The sequence below is a fragment of the Otolemur garnettii genome, unplaced genomic scaffold, assembly GCF_000181295.1.
Source record: "Otolemur garnettii isolate 467f Iridium unplaced genomic scaffold, OtoGar3 scaffold00059, whole genome shotgun sequence".
NCBI lineage: Eukaryota > Metazoa > Chordata > Mammalia > Primates > Galagidae > Otolemur > Otolemur garnettii.
Window position 1 is genome coordinate 6974920 of NW_003852454.1, and position 15949 is coordinate 6990868.

General features: G+C 40.2%; 1 protein-coding gene across 1 annotated transcript in view; it reads right to left on the bottom strand.

The window, feature by feature from the left end:
* The window catches only part of CLASP1 (cytoplasmic linker associated protein 1), a 303536-nt gene that overhangs the window by 134702 nt on the left and 152885 nt on the right, over window positions 1-15949 (bottom strand). The window contains exon 9 of the mRNA XM_023514808.1: window positions 537-689. Within this exon, the coding sequence (XP_023370576.1) occupies window positions 537-689 (153 nt within the window). The remainder of the gene's footprint in view (window positions 1-536; window positions 690-15949) is intronic.

The window sequence follows — 15949 nt, forward strand, 5'->3', positions numbered from 1 at the left end:
GACTGGAAGAATGGGAAAGAAGGGATTTCGGATTTCGAAGAGAAACCTTTGTAAAACAATTTTCAAAGCTTCAGGGAGGTAATCTCCCACCATTTATTTAATTCAACAGCTGTACTGGTCTCACAGGGAACACTGTTACTTGCAAGAACTAAATATATTTTAAAGACAGAAAATACAATCTGACTTCTGGATCTTTCCCAGTCCTATGGTGGCTTCAGGCCCTGCTGGATCCTGATAATCAAGAAATGCCACCTCAGTGAGCACTTGTTCTTTATCTCTGAGCCATGCTTTCCTCTGTGTTGGCTTCTCTATCCTACAGAATGTGGCAAAGGTCAACACTGCAGTTCCAACTTCTATCCCACCAGTTTATTAGCATTGACTTTGCAGTGCTAATTCAGTTAAAGACTAGCAGGCAGAAACATGCTGCATACAGGGACTGTATCACTTCTGAGGGACACAGCAGGGAAATGCCTTCACCACCAGTTTGAAAAGCTGGCACAGCTGACCCCAGGACATCAACCAGGGCTTGGACGTACCTGAAGACTTGGATCCAAGAGAGGATGACCCAAGCCGGCGGGTGGTCCCCATTCCAACATTTCTCCGTGAGCTGGGTGGAGCCTTGGATGATGTAGAACTAGCAGAGGAAGGTCTATTACCATCCACAGAATCTTCATCTTCAAAATTTTTATCTAAACAATAAGTATAGAAATTGTTTTCCTGTAAGTACTTTTTAATCTGAACAACTAGTCTCAGAGATGAAAGGTTTGCCTGCTCTTTTAGAATCTCAGATACTTATCAAAGGCCTGGAAAGCCTCAGTAAATCCAGATCACGCTTGCTTTCCCATATCCAGAATGCCTTCCCACTCCAATTTTGGAAAACAGAGAAAAGATAAAGAAATAAAAAAACTCTCATAAATCATCACCTTTAATATTTTGGAGTATTTCTGACCATTCTTCCATAAACTTTTTTTTATTAAGAGGCAGGATCTCACTCTGTCACCCACGCTAAAGTACAGCCTTGAACTCCTGGGCTCAAGTTATCCTCATGCCACCATGCCCAGCTCATTTTTTATTTTTTTGTACACAGAGAATCCTGCTATGTTGCCCAGACTGGCCTTAAATTCCTGGCCTGAAGTGATCCTCCCACCTGGGCCTCCCAAAGTACTAGGATTATAAGTATAAACCATCATGCCTGCCTGGTATTTTTTAATAATGCTTCAGATGAGTCTATATATAATTTATACTGCTTACTTTAAATATGCAATTTTTCCTTTGTGATGAAATTTTTTAATAAACATAGTTTTAATCACTGTACAGTACTTCATAATTAGAAAATGTCCCAATCAAAACACTCACTACTGGTATTTGGGTGTTTCTAATACTTCATCATTATAAATAGTATTGCAACAAACACCATTCTAGATGCATTTTTTGAATCTCTAACAATTCTAAGAAATGTGTAGAAGCAATATTACTGAGTCAAAGAGCATGAAAGTACCTGATGTATACTGCCAAACTTATCTTCAGAAAGGTTATATAAATGTACATTTTTCTTAAACTTCAAAGAAGTGCCCGTCTTGCCACACCCTTGCCAACAATGAATATAATTTTTAAAACTCCTACCAATTTGGTCAATGAAAAAAAATGCTTCTTCTGTGGTTCATTTTTCTTTTAGTGAAGTTGAATTTTTTTTTATAAGTACATTAACTTTTAAGTTTTCTAAACAGCAGTGGATCCAATCAATATTCCTAAAGTTGCATTTAAAATTACAAAGAAAAAACATCTCTGGGTTCTTAAAAATCAGTATGTTTATAAATAACATTTTAATGACATAAAATGAGAGCTCATGTATCAAGTACCAAGGACTTATGTAGCAACTGTGAGTCATTCAGGAGGCTAAACAAAGAACTTAACAGTATTAATTTAAAAAAAATAACATTTATAGCTGGCAATATTCATGACTTTTAAAAAATGGCATAAGATCTTTACCAATTAAGTCTGAAGTAAATAATTATAAACCGCAGAAGAGATACAAATAGCACCCTGTTTTCCTTGAGTTAGCTGATTTTTGGCTAAACTATTAACCAAGTTTTATACTACTTAGGACTCCAATGTTCCCCAATGCTCCTTAAAACTCACTAACGATGCCCCTCCAAATAACATGGCTTAGTTTATTTGAAGTGGGGGCGACATCCTTACAACATGCCATTAAATCCCCCAGATTGCATTATTATGCCGTGTGTTCTAAAATGCTTCTTTCAATCCATACCTCAAGTTTTTACTGATTCAGATGTGCAGTGTACTGTGAGCATAGATTTACTATGCTAATTCAGAGCAGATTGATAAGGGTCTTTTTTGGAGTAAAATTTAAGTCTAATGCAAAGAACAAGAACAACCCAAAGGAGAGGTCCCCCACTGAGCAATGCCAGCAGTAGCAGTGATAAGGACTGGGTCAGCCCAGCTGTCCTCTGGGAAGCTCCAAGAGCACCCAATTGCTCTCATTATTTCATTATCATTTGAAAAACTACCATCATTATTCTGCTTAAGGCAGGAACAGTTTCAGGCTGAGGGAAAGGTAGAATGATGAATGAGGGACCTGAGGTTACTGTTATGCTTCACTCAAAAATCCATGTAAATTATTTACATCAGTCTTCCAATACAGGCAGGCATGCCATTCGGAACTGTATTCAGATGCTCAGAATTATTTTCAATGAAACAATTTCAATGAAATTCCTGGGATTTTTGCTTGCAAGCAATGGTAACATAGCGAGGACCATACTTAACCTCTTGCAGTAAAACCTGAGAAAACATGTAAAATAACTACCTGCAGACATTAGACAGAGGCAGTGCAGAATTTTGATCCCTGAAAGATGAGAAAGAACAAGGTGAACCACACAATCACCCCAACCCTCCGCCTGGAGAAATTCCTAAGCTGCCAAACATAAGGAAAGGGAATCTAAACTAAAGCTGGTGGCCTTGCTCAGTCGAGATAATAAAGAATAGAGTTAGGGAGGTTAAGAGTGCTAGAAATAACAGAGCAGACTAGCAAAAAAGGAAGCTACCCAGAAAGAGAGCCCCAGAAATGTCCTAAGTTCTAGACCTTGTACGTGTGGGTAAAGTTCCACAAAGTGGGGCAAAAATGACCAAGAAGGAATAAACTGAACAATTCTCAAAGTTTACACAAGTAGAAAGACATTCAAGCTCAAACCAGCCAAAACACAATGTTAGCCATGACACATCCAAGACATTTAATGGGAGACTTCAGAAAGGTCACATCTTAGTATCAGTGTTGAACTGTTTCCAGAGTGAAGGTTACACTAAACCTGCCCCATAAGAGCTTAAAAACAGGCCTGAAGGAGATTAGAGAGATCTGCAAAAGTAATTTACCTGGCTCTGAGAAACAAAGCATAACACTCTTTAAAAGAATGTAACAAAATTCAGACATTCACAATACGCAAGGTCTAATAACAAATTCCTTAACATGACAAGAAGCAAGAAAATGTGGTTCACAATCAGGAAGGAGAGAAATCAGAAAATAGTAAACAACTAAGAAACACCAGAGATAAGAACATTAAAACTGCTATTATAATTATGTTCAATATCAAAGGAAAATATCTACATTCATTAAGAACAGGAAAAAATTTTAAAGGATCAAATGGAATTTCTAGATTTTCAGAAAACAGTATCCAAAATTAAAATATTATTGAATGGGATTAAAAGCAGGTTCAATTCTGTAGGAAAAACATAATCAGAGAACTTTAAAGGAATAGAAACTGATCACAAAATAAGTACAGAAACAAAATAGGCCAAAAAAATAAGTAAAAGAAATAGTCTCAGAGACTTAAGGGATAATATCAAGCAGTCAAACGCACATAAATTGCATTGCCAGCAGGCTGAAGGGGGAGGATGGGATGGACAAAAAAAGAAAATGTACAAAATGATGGCCAAACATTTCCAAATCTGATGGAACCTACAGATTCAAACAGCTCTGCAATTCCCAAGTAAGACACATCCAGAAAGAAAAACACACTAAGGCATATCATGACCAAACTACATAAAATCAGGAAAAGGTTCCAGAGGAAGAGAGGAACAAACACAGAAATGACAGCAGACTTCATCAGACACTCTCTAAGCCAGAAGATAGTGGAATGACTTTTTTTTTTTTTTTGAGACAGAGCCTCAAGCTGTTGCCCTGGGCATCACAGCTCCCAGCAACCTCCAACTCCTGGGCTCAAGCAATTCTCCTGCCTCTGCCTCCCAAGTAGCTGGGTCTACTTGGGAGTTACACCACTACGCCCGCCACAAAGCCTGGATACTTTTTGGTTGCAGCCGTCATTGTTGTTTGGCAGGCCTGGGCTGGATTCAAACCCACCAGCTCAATAGTATGGGGCTGGCACCTTAGCCACTTGAGCCATAGGCCCTGAGCCTGGAATGATTTTTTTTTTTTTTTTTTGAGACAGAGTCTCACTATGTAGCTCTCAGTAGAGGGCTGTGACATCACAGCTCACAGCAACCTCAAATTCTTGGGCTTAAGCTATTCTCTTGCCTCAGCCTCCTAAGTAGCTGGGACTACAGGCGCCCACCACAATACCTGGCTATTTTTGTTATTGCAGTTGTCATTGTTGTTTAGCTGGCCCAGGCAGAGTTCAAATCCCCCAGCCTCAGTGTGTGTCACTGGTGCCGTAACCACTGTGCTACAGGTCCTGAGCCACACATCTTAAGAAAGATGAAAGCATTAACCTAGAATTCTATATCCAATAAAAATACCTTACTTATTTAAACAAACAAAAAGATAATTTTGTCACCATCAGGGTCTATAACTCAAGAAATGTTACAGGAAAATTTTCAGGCAAAATGAAAAGGGTACCAGTTGAAGACCTGGTTTTACACAGAGGAGTGAAGAGCAGTAGATCTAGTAAGTCGAGACAGTAAGTAGTAAGTAGGATGTAAGCAGTAGACAGAGTAAGTAAATATTAATACTTTCTCTTCATAGTTTACTTTTTCTTTATTTATTCTCCTCCTATTTCCATGTCTATAAAAAAAGATTAAATTGCTTAAAGCAAAAAACAAGTTTTTGTTCTTTTTACATTTTCCTGTTACAGGCAAATAACCTAGAGGTCAGAGAAACTACAACTGTGACCTCTGCTTTGCTAGATGCCACACAAAAGCTACAGGGGAGACAAGCACAGGGATGGCACGAAGAAAATGCAAGAAAATGGAAGTGGTTCTGTTTCTGTCCTCTCAGAGCACGTATTTTTAAAAGTTAACTAATACTTGTCCACACTGACTGGAGATGTCACACAACAGAGCACGTAAGAAGCTGCACTGAGAAAGCACCCCTTTCACCAATATCTGTATGGAAATGTCTCCCAAGGAAGGGAAGGACAAAGGGGCCCAGGGTAGCCAATGTGGAATTTTTACTGAACCCTAAGAGTCCTACTCTGTGCTGTTACTTACCAATTGGAAACAAATCTAACAAGCTGACTTATCTGATTTCCTAAACGGATTAGGACAGTGAGAAGGGAGATGCAGGGATTAAGTAAAATGATGTGAATAAAAAGTGGCAGCTGCAAGCCTGAGAGCTAAATGGAAACCGAAACGCAAACACACGTACAGAAAAACCCCTAAGCCCAAACTGCTTAGAACACTGTGATAGTACAGGAGTCAAGCCACATCCACACAATTTAACAGCACAACAGGAGGGGTCTCAACAATAACCCTGCATTATCAGCATAAGATTCAGTTATTTTTCAAGTGATCTATTTATTAGTAAACAAGGCAATTTATATTTCCTATCTCAATTGGAAATTCAGGGGAACAGAAGACAAACCGCATATTTATTTTTCAGATTAACAGCTGAACATGCTTTTTCAAATTTAGAGGTACTTCACCTGAAAAGGTATTTGCAGGATAAAAATCAATTGAGTCTATTATTTGATACTACACATGATCTTAGCCAAAAGGCTAAGAGATGAGCCTATCTATTATTTGAAAATGTAATATACTATTTAAAAGTAAGATGAGCTTGTGTTTCCTAGGTTTATAGGCACCTAGAAATTACAATCAAATTTAAAAGAAGGCTGGGCTGTCAGAAAAGTACCTAGATTCAGTTAACCGGGAAATTTTCTTCTGTAGAATGTGTTATTCTTTAACCGGGCAAATAAGCTGTGTCTGTAACTAGACCATGGTTACAATCCAGGATGAGAAGTCTCAAAGTCACAGGTCTTAACATACATACTGTATTTCAGCATTTCTCAACTAAATCAATCCATACTAAACTCTGCTAGCCAATTAAATTCCTATTTTCTTTAGGCCTTTCAGCAAAGCAGACATCTGTTAGTACATAACCTCTTTTTCTCCAGCTTTAATTAAGGGGGAAATGTGTGAAATGTGTATTTTTAACCATGCAAGCTTATGCCATTACACCAATTTTAACATTTTCACACAATACTACAAGCATATGTTACACAGAAAAATGGTCTTAGATTAGGGAAAGTTCTCCCCAAGCCCAAAGAAATAATTAATTCTATCTTCAGCCATCACTGCAAAGACTGTCATCTGAGGGCCATGTCTCTCATCTGACAGTCTCATATAGAAATCTTGTGTAAGATGACTGCAGTGTTCTGTTCCTAGCCACTGTCATCCCCTTTTAATCCTTAAAAAAAAAAAAAAAAAAAAAAATCACCTAGGCTCCATCCTTCCTTTTACAGAATTGGGAGAAAGCACTTAAAATGACTCATAAAATTTCTACAACGTTATGTTAATTTTCATCCAACTCTCAATCACTCCACTCCTGACAACCCAGGTAAGCAGACACAGTGAAGAGATAAACAACTAAACAGTATGCCACAAAGAAGAATTATTGATACAGAAGAGATTTTAACATACAGCAGAGAGAATCTTTAGAAAAAACAAAAAGGCAGAGTACACGGTCATCCATGGATTTAAAAGCAAACAGCAGACTTCTGGAAGCTGAACAAGTATCCCACTCTGGTCCAGATGCTGGAGAATGGCCAGGGTTGGTACCAGGAGGTCAGAACTAGTCCCATTAGCAGCCTCCATTGACTCAGACCCATGTGCCTCAGAACCAAACCTAAATCAGGTTGGACACAGGAAGACAGAAAGAAAGCAACAACCCATAGACAGGTCAGAAAGACTGTACTGTATCACTGACTACAGGTTTGGGTGTGGGAGTAACAGAGAACCAATCAAAAGATTGACTTCAAGTCTGCTGTCTAGGCCATGAAATTACAAGCTTTAGGCTATACTGTCCTCTTTGATAATACGAACGTTCATTTATAAGGACCAATGTCACAGAAACTAAGAAGTGTCCACTGATTGTCCATCTGTCAGGACCTAAACAACCAAGTTGTTCCTCTCTCTTCTGAGACAGGTTTTGACTAATAGAAGCCCAATGGGGGAGGAAATGCCTCTTTTTTTTTTTTTTTTTTTAAAGCAAAGACAATTATCTCTCTGCTTCACTACAGCAGTGTGAAAGCTAATATTTCTTACAGGCTTTCAGATTCACCCACTGTCTATTACTGAAATTCTTCTCCAAGGGAGTAAGAAATGTGGCAACCTGGTAACTAGAATATAATAAGTATTCCCGAGAGGAGACAGGATAATAAGCCCAAAGGCTGGCTGGCTGCTTTTCATAAATAATCCCCAAATTTCTCCCTTCTTGACCCCTGCACACCTCCAAGTCTTCTGTAAAGGCTGTTTCTGTTGTCTGGAGGTCTCGTCCTGTCTACCCAACACATCCCTGTGCATTCCTGAAAACAGTCTGTTAGCTCTTCTGAGATCCTGCCCAGCTCTGTCCAAAACAAGCTGACAGTGCCAGCCTCTATGTACACACCATGCATGTACCATTTACTCCATCTCATCCTGGAATTAGCTGTTTGCAGTTATGTTCTATTTCCCTGTCCCTGGAAGAGAGAGATCATTTCATATTCTTCTTTGTATTTATAACACCTAGAAAGGGCCTGGACCAATACCCAATTGACATTCCAATGTTTAATTCTGGTAGTCCGTATAAAGAAAGGCAAAAGTGTGAATGGATGCAAGCCTTTCTTCATATATCTTTTTTGAAAGTTTTTATTACTTTTTTTTTTTTTAAGAGACAGAGTCTCACTTTGTCGCCCTTGGATAGAGAGCCATGGTGTCACAGCTCACAGCAACCTCCAGCTCCTGGGCTCAGGTGATTCTCTTGCTTCAGCCTCCTGAGTAGCTAGGACTACAGGTGCCTGCCACAACAACCGGGTATTTTTTGTTGCAGTTTGGCCAGGGCCTATTCACACCCACCACCCTCAATATATGGAGCCAGTACCCTACTCACTGAGCCACAGGCACTGCCCCAGGTTTTATTACTTTTAATAAGACTTCAAGGCTATAAAAATATCCGAGGGTAAATCAAGAAAACACAATTACAACCCCAAATATTTTTGGAGCATTTTGATTTTCCTAGATAGAATTGTTTATTCCTTTTTTCCTAGTAAAATAGATGCCTTTTTTAAAATTAAAAGTTGAAGTTCTACTATAAGCAGTCATAAGCTCCCCAAATTAAACTGCTAACAATACATGCATCTCTAAACTACAATGCATTCATAAACATCGATTTTACATTCATATGCACAAAACCTGTTTTGTCCACAATCAACTTTAGTAAATATGTTCCTGTATCATATTATCTAATCCATTTTAAAGACTACTCATGATTAATATTACACTGTTCACATATACTATATTTAATCAATCACCTATTGACCATTCAATTGTTCCCAATTTTTCACCCCCATAACATCACTGCAGTCTTTCTGTTTTAAAGTAACAGGAATTAATACATAAGTATGTGCCAGGCCCTATGTTTGTTTTTGCAAATTCTCATTAAATTCCCTTGACAACCCTGAAGGAAGTACTATTATCACTCCAGTTAAAGATGAAACAAACTGAAGGCATGCAGATATAAAGTGCCCACAGTTACACAGCTTCTAAGAAGGTAAAGAAGCCAGGATTCAAATCCAGGCCTATTTGACCCACCTTAATCTTTGAATCATGACATCAAATGACCACCGCCTCAAAAGCAAGCCATTCACACTTACTTTGTGCTGGGCACTGCGCTTATTTACCTTATTTAATTGAATTCTTGTAACATATGTTTGCTTAAGAATATTATTCACTTAAGACAATTTCTTAAACACTGAATCATCAGTATCTCTTATGAATATATAGACACAAAAATCCTCAACAAAATACTACAGTGTGTCCCAAGAGTCACCCCTAAAGCTTCCAGACATAGGGAAAATGAAAAATTATAGCTAAATGTACCTTTACTTATAAAGTATTCATTAAAATTTTTTCAACGAGGTGGGCAATATGTAGAGAATATTTTGTAATTTTTTTTTTTTGAGACTAAAGTCTAACTTTGTTGCCCTTGATAGAGTTCCGTGGCTTCACAGCTCACAGCAACCTCAAACTCTTGGGCTAAAGTAATTCTCTTGTCTCAGCCTCCCAAGTAGCTGGGACTATAGGTGCCCACAACGCCCAGCTATTTTTAGAGATGAGGTCTCACTCTGGCTCAGCCTAGTCTTGAACTTGTGAGCTCAGACGAACCACCCAGCTTGGCCTCCTAGAGTGCTAGGATTACAGGCATGAGCCACCGCGGCCTGCTTCATTTTGTAATTATTTTGTAAAATTTTGTGTCTTCTGGGACACCCTGTAGTAAACAAAACTTACCACATATAAAACAAATTATTATTATGGGCAAATGTGATTTATCCCAGGAATATAAAGTTGGTTTATGGTTTAATATACAACAGTGATAAATTTAGTGTACCGTATTAACGTAAGACAAAAATGTGTTCTCTCAACACAGCATAAGCATTTGATAATATACAAAACTCTTGTGCTAAAAATACTACAAGCAGAGATTAGAAAGAAAGTCCCTACATGCCATCAATAACAACACACCTAATGGCAGAAGACTAGATGATTTCTCCCTAAGATCAAGAACAAAACAAGACGTCCACACGCACTCCTTACAGTCAGCACTGCAGTAGAGGGTCTAGGCAGGGCAATCGGACCACAAAGAAAGAAAGAGCACCCAGATTGGATAAGAAGAACTATAACTTATCTCCAAAGATGGCATGATCTTGTCAAAAGCAAATTCTAAAAAATGCACTAAAAAAATTAAAACCAATAAATGAGTTCAGTGAAGCTGCAGGACATAAAGCCAAATACAAAAAGCAACTGTACTTTCTACACTCTGGCAATGAACAAACCAAAAATAAAATTAAGAAAACAATTAGCAGCATCAATAAAATACTTAACAACTTTAATGAAAGGAGTGTAACATACACACTGAAAACAACATAATACTGTTAAGAGAAATTAACACACCCTAATAAATGGAAAGATACCCCACGTTCATATACCAGAAGACTTATGAAAACTTATTTTCTTCCTGCCCATCTGTTTCTCCTAGCATCAAAGTTAATCAGTGTTGGCTGTTGCCTACACAGGTACAAAAGTACAAACTACACTGTCTGAACTGGATAGCTGAGTAAAAGACTATTTCTCTTCCAAGTTTCTACCTTCCTTCTTTCATCAAAATACGGACATGTATCTCCCACAATCCAGTCAATGTGGACCCAGTGTTAGTTAAACAGGACGTCCTACATCTCTGTAGGAAAAAAAATCTACATTCTGAAACAAAATCTCCTCTCCCGTTTACAAAATACTTTTGTCAGCTGAGCACCTGTAGCTGGTGGGTTCGAACCTGGCCTGGGCCTGCTAAACAAACAAACAAAAAAATAGTCAGGCATTGTGGTGGGCACCTGTAATCCCAGCTACTAGGGAGAGGCCGAGGCAAGAGAATCACTTGAGCCCAAGAGTTTGAAGCTGCTGTGAGCTATGACGCCACAGCACTCTACCCAGGGTAACAAAGTAAGACTCTGTCTCAATTAAAAAAAGAGAGAGAGAAAGAAATACTTTTGTCACAACATAGGGGACATAGAAATGTTCATCTTGGTAGGTAATAGTGTCATTTTTCTCAATACTAAGTGGAAACGGTATAAGGCAAGCTCTGAGGGGGGAAACAGAGTGCTACTGCTGCCCCATGGCAGGAGTAATCCCCCCTCCACCATAGAAGACGGTGCACAGAGAGGGATTGAGTTCCCTTCCTTCAGCGGAAGAGCTTGCTGCCAGAAAGCTAGCTGGCATTTTAAGACGATCTCAACAATGATACCTCTGGTATCATGTGATAAAGCCAGAAAAGAGAACTAGAGCACAGACAGGATGACAATTCAAAAATTCAATTCAGTTTTACAAATCCTCACAAGGGAGCTAAGAAGGGAAGAAACTGGGGCAAGTCAGGCAAGGAAAACACCACCAGAAACCAGAGAGGAAAATGAAACCTACGTAAGGAGGATCTGAAGCAAACGGCACCAATGCCGGCTCCTTAGCAGCACTGTTGGAAGACCAAAGTCTGCGTTGTGGAAGAGCTGTGAGGGCCTTCTGCTGATGCAGACCAAGGTGCAATTTCTTTTTGAGTCTCAGATGGAAAACATCCTTGCTGCTACAATTTATACGTAGGTTAACTATGAGCAGGCACAGAGAGAAAATGAAAAGTGAGAGGCTTCGATTTCCTAGTCAGTGAAAAAGGGAAGATACAGCTTACCCACAGGGCTGTACTGTCCCATGTGGTGCCTACCCAGTATCACGCAGTTCTTGGGTAACCACCCTCTTCCACTCATGCTCAGAGTGACCACACCCCTGCCTCAAAGAATGGGCTGAACCTGGGGACCTGGCGACAGCATCAGGACTTCCCCACCTAACACAGAAATTCTATAATCTCTCTTTTCTGAACTTGGATCTGTGCAGATGGAAACCTAGAGCTGCTGGAGCCAACAAATGGCAGGGCCTGCCTAGAAATGAGGCAAAGCAGAGATAAACAGAGTGACACGTGCTAAGGGCTGTGTTCCTGGGAGAACAGCAAGATCTACCCCCAGGCTTCCCAGTTAGTTCATTCCCCTTCTGACTTACAGCGCTTAGAATGGGGCTGGGGTCACCTGCAGCCTAAGGAATCTCTGTACTAGGTTAAGGGATCTCATGTAGATTGGACAGAAGATATTAAAGACAGGAAAATCATAAGTATCCAACAAATGGCAGCCATTTATGCTATGCTTTCAGTACAAAGAGCAGGCTCCTCAGAATTATATTGCTCGAAGTAAAGAATTAGGAATAGAATTTTCTCTATAAATGCTTTTAAAAGGCATACAACTAATTTAGGTTAGACAGCAGAAAGAAATGTGTGGACATTATTGAAGAACGGGGGAAGGCACAGTTAAACCACCTTCCCTAGAACTGACTCGAAAGGGAAAAGATCTATTTCTTCTTTATCAGGAAGCCTTGGGATGGTCTCAACAATAATTTTCTCAGGATCACAAGAGAAGAAATCTGTCATTTGGAAGGAAAATTAAAAAATGAAATTAAGAATATGCTTCTAGGCTCAGTGCCCATAGCACAGTGGTTACAGCACCAGACACATACCCAAGGCTGGCGGGTTCTAACCCAGCCCAGGCCTGCTAAACAACAACGACAAATGCGACAACAACAACAAAAATAGCCAGGCATTGTGGTGGGCACCTGTATTCCCAGCTACTTGGGAGGCTAAGGCAAGACAATCACTTAAGCCCAAGAGATTAGGTTGCTGTGAGCTGTGACGCCACAGCACTCTACCAAAGGCAACACAGTGAAACTCTGTATAAATAAATAAATAAATAAATAGAATATGTTTCCATCAAGTGGCATAAATTTTTCAGATTTCTCCAAATCCTCCATGGCCTGCCCTATAACATAAAAGTTTAAATCCAGGGCACTATGATTTGTCTCAAAGTAGTCTTTTTGTTACTTCTGTAATAAAACCAGATTGCCAAAACAACAGCCTTAATCCAGCAATGACAAGGTATTTAAGATCAGTCTAAAGAAGAATATGTCCCAGCACACCTGGGAAAGACTATAAACTCACCCTTAGACCCAAAAAGCAAAGGAAAGGAACACAAATAGACTGCTACTTTAATAAAGTATCAAAGAGCTCCCTAGGGGGTTAGGGGAGCTGGGAATAAGCAACCCTGCCTGCTGGAAGAGCTAGTCCCCTGACGCTGAGTGCTGGGAGGACCTGAGATGACTCCACACTAACAACCCTGGGAACTCTCAGATCAGAAGCCTGGCTTCAAAATCCAAGGGAACTCAGTTCCACATGTAAACAGCCAGTGTCCCTCAACATCCACCAGAACTCTTAGACTGAAAGGCTGGCTTTATATCTTGTTAAGGACCAGCATTCTCATACATACATATTGACTTAAACTCAGCCCAGGACCCTGGTAGGAAAGCCCAGGATAAGAGGAAATCAGACAGAGCCTTCCCCAAGAGAACCTCTCCTCCTCCTACTGCCTACGAGGTATACAGAGCTGGGATTGTCCCTTGCCCCTCGGCTAGCCATCTAAGACAGGCTTCATTCAGCCAGAGCAAGAGGAGGAGGAGGAGGAGGAGGAGGAGGGAGGGAGCTGAAAGAACTGATCATCTGTGGGAGTCTTCTTCTTCTAGATACCACAGCTCCCCTGAGAAGAAAGACTGACCTCTCAGCATCCTGCTTTAGGCCTGGCACAGTCTGGCAGAATGTTAGTTTAAATTACGTCACTTTTGGTTCTTGTACTCTCTTACCCAGAATTTTTACCTACTTTCAAGATTCTCTCCACAGAAACACGATGATTATAGATCTACAAAAATCCCATGAAATATTATAGCTTGATAAAGTTTAGAATACTATAAAAAGAGATTCTAAAAAAGAATTAACCATTGTAGTGAAGGTCTTTCTTAAGAATCTGAAGGTCTTTCCTAATAAATATGTCTTAGTAAATAAACCACGAGTTTGAGTTTTTCCAACTATTAATGTATCTTGTTTCTTTAGTGCAATTCAAATCTGAATAATTATAGTCCTACAACATGAAAAGTTAAAATTCATATTATAGTTGATGGTTTTCTATGGTTTTAATGAGTAAGACCCTTTGGATAAACATATGCTTAAAAAAGCTTGCTACAACCTTATCGTGTTGTATACTAAGCCTACTCAAATAGCCACGGGAGTTCACACTACTGTTAACTATATAAATAATTACAAAACAAACATAACATAAACCAATAACCTGTTTCAAAATTTCAAAGTAATTAGCTTTCTAAAATTATTTTAACTACATTGGGTAGAATTACAAATCTAACCAGTAAATGGTGCTCAGTTGTGTTTAGACCACACAACTGTAAGCTCAAAATAAGAAAGGAAAGCTAAGGGAGGCATCAACATCATGGTGATACCGGACAGGTGGCGCCCAGCCAGCTCAGCTGAGCAGGGCTGCGGGACCTGCCGCCTCAGCCGCCAGCGGAGGAACCAGCAGGCTGGAGCAAGGGGGAGGGGGGGACCTTTCCTTCCCCCCACCCCCCACCGGAGGCTCCAGTAGCCAAAAAGAACTGGACACTGACAAGTCCTCCAGTGCATCCCTGATTGGTCCATTTCCAATACCTGCTCCTGATTGGTCTGTTTTTAGGACCCAAAAGCTCATTGGACAACTGCCCCCATATAAGCCCCTGAGCAAAGAGCCTAAGCACAGATCTCCACAGACCTGGAGGGAGAGAGAGCAGAAGAGCAAGAACTGTAACACTTATATTCTGCTCTGCAAGGAGGTTTGGCTCTTTGTAAGAGCTGTAACACGTGTATTCTGCTCTGCAAGGAGGTTTCTAAGAGCTGTGACACTTGTATAAAACCTATCTTACTACTGATCCTGCTCTGCAAGGTTTGGCTCTTCGTGAGAGCTATAACACCTGTTGAATAAAACCTAACTACTGTTGATCCTGTGGTCGGTCAATTCATTCATTGAATCATCGAGACCAAAAGCCTGGAAATCCAGTATCAAAAATCCGGTATCAATGGGAGGTTGCAAGCAAGTACATTTTAGGGGGAGGAAGTGCAGATAAGTACAGTTATATTACATAAAGTACAGGACATCCTTAAAGAGTTATTTTTGTAAATTATAAGCATATTTACTGAAGTACTTATTTGACAACTGTCCTTACACGCTGATCGTATGCTTATTCCAACTAGGTCAAGTGAGCACACCCCAAAATCCACACTGCCTTCATCTGGGCCAACCCCTGAGGCCTGCTCCCCCAGTATCCCCTTCTCCCAAGTCAATTCCCCACATAATAATCACACTGCCCAACTTATGCCAAAGACGACCAGTGTGAGAGAAATTTCACAGGCTCCTCATTTGTCCTGTCTGCCAAAAGTCAGCCTTGTTGGGCACAAACCCAAGGATGCATGGGCATGTCTGAGCACAAACAAATGGGAGCCAGGGCTTCTGGACCCCATTACAGATCCTCCATCCAGCTCTAAAAACATGCTCTGATTCTAGAGGCTAGGATTCTCTTCTAGTTGATTATGGTCCCCCTAAACGCAGGAGAAGGGATATAAGAGAAACCTGGTGCAGGCATGGTGGGTAGGGGAGAAAAGAGGAAAAGAAAGGAATGAAAAGAGAATGGCAAGAAGAGAATAGACTCTTCAGCTCATGAGTAAAGCATTAATTTACCCGAAGCGTAATTTATAGTCAGGTTAGTTGCCACCTGACTTAGATAATTATCTCCTTCCTTTGTCTCTTCATTGAAAAAATACATGAGGGTGGCACCTGTGGCTCAGTGGGTAGGGCACCGGCCCTACATACTGAGGGTGGCGGGTTCAAATCCAGCCCCAGCCAAACTGCAACAAAAAAAAATAGCTTAGTCTTACTGCAACAAAGAAAGTCATTGTAGTCTTAGCTACTTGGGAGGCTGAAGCAAGAGAATCTCCTAAGCCCAGGAGTTGGAGGTTGCTGTGAGCTATGTGATGCCACAGCACTCTACCAAG